This window comes from Bombus affinis, chromosome 4 (genome assembly GCF_024516045.1).
Source record: "Bombus affinis isolate iyBomAffi1 chromosome 4, iyBomAffi1.2, whole genome shotgun sequence".
NCBI lineage: Eukaryota > Metazoa > Arthropoda > Insecta > Hymenoptera > Apidae > Bombus > Bombus affinis.
In genome coordinates this window covers 4,483,885-4,489,884 of record NC_066347.1, presented here as the reverse complement: position 1 = coordinate 4,489,884, position 6,000 = coordinate 4,483,885, and the positions used below count along the sequence as shown (strand labels likewise).

At 49.4% G+C, this 6,000-nt stretch overlaps 1 protein-coding gene across 2 annotated transcripts in view; it reads left to right on the top strand.

The window, feature by feature from the left end:
- Positions 1-3,078: 3,078 nt before the first annotated feature.
- Positions 3,079-6,000, top strand: part of LOC126915740 (protein groucho-like) — a 153,519-nt gene continuing 150,597 nt past the window's right edge. For both annotated transcript variants that reach the window (XM_050720701.1, XM_050720700.1), the window contains exon 1: positions 3,079-4,024. In XM_050720701.1, coding sequence (XP_050576658.1) covers positions 3,962-4,024 — 63 coding nt within the window. In that variant the 5' untranslated portion in view covers positions 3,079-3,961. The remainder of the gene's footprint in view (positions 4,025-6,000) is intronic.

The window sequence follows — 6,000 nt, the reverse complement described above, 5'->3', positions numbered from 1 at the left end:
GGCAGTATTCTTGATGCGGTTGGCGAGGTCGCCGTGGGTTGAGAGCACCGGCGTGGTTAGCCGCGACGACCGCAGCGACTGGTTCTGCCGCCTGCCGGCGTCTCCCTCACCCTCGCATTTCGCCGCGTATGCTCGTCTCATTCCCTCTAGTTGGCTTCGTCTCTCTCGTTTCTTCACCCTTTCTCCCTCGATCTCTCCTCTTTACTCTCCGTAGCGTAGCTGAGCGCGTCCATGGTCGTTCGGTGAGCACCGAGCCGCACCGAGGACACGTATCCACCGAGCGAACACGGGCGAACACGCAAACCGGCTGCGGCAGGCGGCAGGCAAGGCGGCTCCGCATAAACCGCAGCCGACCAAGCGCGACCGACAGCTTCGCCAACACTCCACGGCACTGCCTTATATTCCTTCTTCGCCCCGTGGAACAAGATAAAGAGCGACCGAACCAGACGGGAAGCGAGTTAGAACGGGACGGAAGAAGGAAGGAAAACGGTAAAACGAGTGTAGCCGAGGCGTGGGGAGGGGTTCAGCGTTTCTGTGCATCGCACAAAAAGTTCATAGCTGGCGATAAACAGAACTACCATCGTATCGTCACTAGCACGGCACGTCACGTATTTATTTCATTAGGAGGGTCCTGCACCACCGCCTCCGTTGTGTGCGAAGCAAAAGGAGATGGAGTAGTAGAAGAGAGAGCGAGAAAGGTAGAGAGGGGAGAAATTGTGCGGAGTGCTATTCTGTACATATGTATGTATATATCCCATCCCGCGTTCCGCGAAGCATGACAATGGGGTTTTCTAATCCTCCTTTGGATTAAGGGTCGAAAGCAGGGCTCGGTGCACGGTGGCGGCAGGGCGAGAGAGCTCCAGGTAATGGGATCGACGTTTCGTTATGTTACTTTTCCATTCTCATCCTCGGCCTCTATCCTCGACATCCCTCCTTCTTGGCTGCCCCACACAACCACGACTGCGCCAGCCTTTGGTGTCTCGGTTCGTAGGATCCATCCCACAGAGCCCTCCTCCTTCCTACCCGCTCCGTGTTTTTCCTCATGTAGCCCCCTATTTTTCATGTTTCGCTGCGGCTTCGCGTAGCACCTTCATTCCGTATAGGAACATCCGTGGGGCTCGAACAACAATCCGCGCGGATCCGACGTACGAGCGTCAACTCAAAAAGTTTCGTTCTCATTGGCCGAGGTCGCGCTTTCATTCGACTCTTTGCGGCTGTCGGATGACACAGTGGGGCTGGACGGCTGGCGATTGGCGAAGTCACGTCTAGAAGCATTCTGGTTGGTCGAGGCGGCACAGACAGTCCGCGCGGAGCAGTTCCTTTACGAAGCGAGCGGACGATAGCGGCAATCAAGTAGGAAACTGCTTGGGACTGTGTGCTGCGCGATATTCACATAGGGGCACCCCCTTGCCACACGCATAGGATCGTACTCGCTACACACGGATACTCGAACACAATCGCGTTGGATGCGCGTATATATATTCCATCCATAGCTCGCGATCTCGCTCTTACCCTGACTCTCTCTTTCCCTCTTACTACGTTACTCTCACTTTATAGAGGAACGTTGTAGGGGTTGGGAAAACGGGTGGAGGCGCCATATTTGTGGTGGTGTGGGAAGTGAGGGAAATCACGAGTGGTGAGAGAGGCAGCCAGTCGGCGGCCAGTTGAGAGAGCACAGGAAAGGAGAGAAGGGCGGGAGAGAGAGAGAGAGAGTGAGTGAGAGAGAGTGAGGGGGAGGGAGGGAGAGAGAGAGAGAGAGAGAGAGAGAGGTTTTATGCGGACATCCGTGTCAGCCCGGTGACGGCCATTTTGCGAAAAACTTTCGATTTGTTTGCACACGCTGAGTGAACCGAGAGAAGCAACTAATACCTACGCGTATGCATGGCACGCCGTGTTCCGCGCCCTGTCCTCTCGTTTATTCGACCGTATCTGCGGGACCGAAAACTTTCGAGGCTTCCAGTCTTCGTGCTTCAACTTGCAAAAATCGCCGGACCTGTACACCAACGGAATACACGATTCGCGTATACGATATCGCCCACGGGCTAACGATGTATCTTTCTCAATTGTATCTGTTAAAGCGAAGCACCGGTCGGCAAAGATAATGGAGCAACAGCAGCAACAGCAGCAAGCAGTACATATATACGAAAAAAGCATTCTGAGAACCGTGCGTTCCCTTAGTCATTGCATCGCGTTTCGCGAGATTGATACTCTGAATTGTCTAGATTCCAAAGGTAGCTGAATGGTGTAGTCGACAAATATTATTTGCACACACTCGTTAACCGCAGTATCAGCGATAATAGCATCGAAGGAATGGAAAAAAACGAATGTAATCAACGTTGATAAATGAGCACCGTTGAATCATCTTTCACTAATACAGAAATAGTAGACGTTGGTATAAAATTTCACAACGTCGACATAATGTGAAAAAAATGCTGTCATTAAAATAATTCATAGACAGCAAGGGCGAAAGAGAACGAGGGAACAAAGAGGTAGGAAAAGAGAGGAGAGATAAAAAGGGACAGAGCAAACATATCACGTTGATCATGTACACAATAGAATCGATGTATGTATATTGTTCGATTGCGCCATGCTTAACGCGAATATAACCGTTCATTTGAAACCCGATTAATTACGGTCAACTAAAACGGCCCTAAAGCTATGGCTGGGTCACTCATCGCGTCAACAGCGCGCCAAAATCACGATAGACATATCCTCGTGCCTCGCCGTTGATCGATAAAACGGATTAAGTATACGACAGAAACGACAGGTGCTATGAAATAGAGTGCCAGAAAGCAAAAAGCAAGAAAGAGCGAGAAATGAGAGTGGGAAAGAGCGAGAGAGAGAGAGAGAGAGAAGGAGGACGTACCGATGTTTTAACGAGCCGTGATTTTCGTGCTCGCCTTTTCGAGACCCTTACGTAACGCGACTTAATTGTGAAGGAGCTATCGCGCCGGTTAATACGAGCGTCGAGAACGAGGAGAGACATTCGAGGGGGTGCTTGGCGGGTTTAACTGTGGAGTAACGGCCTATCAGGGTGGGGGAAGGGAAAGATTGCTTTGGAGGGGATACCATCCCCACCACTTACTCGTCCATCAGTCGCTCCGAGGCCGTTGTACAGAGAGGTTTGTTCTTGTTGTCCGTCTGTGCGTTTAACATTTCGTGTTTCGCTTTCACGTTGCGTTCGCCGGTTTCGTCCGATCGGCGCGCTTCCCGGCTTTTTAATTTCCACACGCGCTATTGTATCGGTTCCAGAGGAGTTTTCTTGCGTAGTAACGGAATAGACGTGTGCGTGCTAGTGTTAGTAAACTTAACCTCAAAGTGTGGCGGCGGGCCACTGTTTCAGTCGTAAACAAGCAAAGTGTAGTGTCTCTGTGTGATGGTGTTCCAATATTGAGGAAGTGAAGCCGTGAATACCAGAGGAAGGAGAAGCAGTTTTCCTTCTTTCGTTTAATCCGAAAGAAAAGGAAGCTTTACTCGGCGTATTCTTATCGCGGTTCTCGCCCTGTTTTACCGACCGGATAAAGGGCACGCCACGCTCTCCGTGCCCAACGGGATTCTTCGTGGCGTCGGCGTCACGTTTAACCTCGATGAGCGTAGAAGGCGGGTCGAAATAAGTGGTGACAGTAGAGTAGTTGTCGTTTGCAAAGGTGAAGTTACATGTTATCGATGAGAATGCGGTAGTTGCGGATGGCAAACACACCGATGGATCATCTTTGTGCATCCGAGGCGGGGACCTTCTTGATCGAATCGCGTCGACAGAACCGCGGACAGAACCGTGCTAAAGTTCGCTCGTCCTCGTAGCCCACGCGGGCGATTTGAATCGAAGTGTTTTTGTTTATCGTTGTTGTTGTTATTTATTGTCGTTAATGTGTTGCATGAGATGAAGCATACCGCTTACGTGTTTTAAAAACACATATAAAGGTGTTTGTATTTTGTACTAGTTTGAAATCATAGAAAAAACATGTATCCCAGTGCTGGAATCAACGCTGCTGCTGTGGCTGCCGCCGCTGCTGCTAGGCATCCGGTGAGTAAACCAATTTTTGCATCGATTTTACGTCCTTTATTTTCTTATGTTTATTTAAGTATGTACATCCTTGAAATAATTTATACACACATATTTCCATTGCCTTTTGTTACCGTTTCACACGACAAACAAAATTCTGTTAACGGAATAACGGATTAAACTATCATAGTTTGTTTCCTTATGTACCAAAATTCAGAGAAACCTTTCGAAGGCTTAATTCTCGTCGCGTTACGCCTTTGTTACGCAGTTTAAACGATTTGTACCTCGTAAGGGGAACCCGCGCACAGCTTAGCCACTTGGTTCGAGTTTCACGTGTACTGTGCTGCGCGTACTGCGCGCGATTCTGATCACGTTCAGTGGCGTAGAAACCAGTGTAACGCCTTTCGACGATCGGTCGTCGATCGGATTACGAATTCTCTTGCGTTGAAATTTTTGCGAACGCATGCCAGCCGATTATGGAACGGGATCGCGGTCGTTGTTACACTCGTGTACTAGGGAGCGGCGTGGTCACGTCAAAACATTCTCTCGATCGAAATAGAAACGGCGGCTGATCCGCGTTGGTCGAACACGCGATAATAATACCGATCCGTGCGCGGTTTCTTTGCGCGTCTCAGTTCGCTGCCACTGATACGGTCACGTGCGTCGCGGTGCACACATTTATCATGGTTCGCGCGTACGTTATCCATATAGGTTATGTACGTGTCGGATACACGTGCCTTTGGGGAGTATATATACTGTATCGCGCGCGTACATACGTGTAACTCTGCCTCCTCGTTTCGAGATTTCGAGATATCGGACCGCGGCGAGAGCGTGTTTGCGCGCGCGGCCAGAAATCCCGTCACGAATTCGATGTTAGCCGTGGACCGTGTAAAAGCCATTTCGTCTCGCCGCATCGCATCGCAAGGGGGGAGAGCCTATTGATCCGTGAATCGGAGATCCATGAATCAGTTATGCGAAACTCCTTTTTCTTCGCGTGTCCCCTCTCTATGGATTTCGTGTTCGGCTTATAATAGCTGCCACGATTAAACCGTCTCGGTCGTAGTACATAACCATAACGATGTACAAGATCGGACGAGATTGTGCTCGCGTATGTACGTGTAGACCGTGGAAGCATAGTTTCACGGCAAGTTTAGTCGGTGAAATTCTTGCCGGTCGATGAACAGGATATTATAAACGGTCGGGGAATGAAAAACGGAATAGCGTGACTTTATGTAAGCGCGTTGAATGTACCGGCGTGTGATATGTTTATTGCATTTATTCCAGCGCGACGATAGAAGCGCGGAAATGTCGTTGTATGCGATTAAACGTGCGATCGTGCGCATTAACGCTAGTGGACGCAATATTTTCACGTTTAGGGTGATGCGGGGACGTAACATTGTACGTTTGCCAGGAAAAAATTACATCATTCACCGTTGCCATTATATTTGCCCCGGCATCGATAATCATAATAATTAGAGGCGAAAGCAAAAAAATCAGCCATTACTTTGTATTATAACGGTGTGTTGTCGGATGGAAAGGGACCCCTCGGATAGAATAATGAAAGCTTCATCTGGCCCATCCCTAATAACAGGCGTTACACCGGATGCGGCCCGGCGATATTGTAGCACGTGGTGAGCAACGGGGGGGGAAAGAGGGTGAGAAACGCATCGAATAGAGAAAGACGGAGAATGAAACGGGAACGAACAAAGAAAAAAAGAAGACCGGAGGGAGGAAAAAAAACAGTACTGGCAAAAGAGTCGAGGCTATCCCTCGAAAGGCGGTGACAATGTTGTGGAAAAAAGGTGGCTCTATGTCGAGTGCCGTGAAGAAGCAAAGAGAGACAGACATTGGCGAGAAATAAGGATGAAAGATATACTTGCTTCGCTTTTTTACGTATGGGATAAGGGGGAGCGGTACGTCGGTGACGAAATAGTAGTGCATACATGGTATTAGACGAACATAACCTTCTGTAAACCGTGATATGCACTCGCGACGGG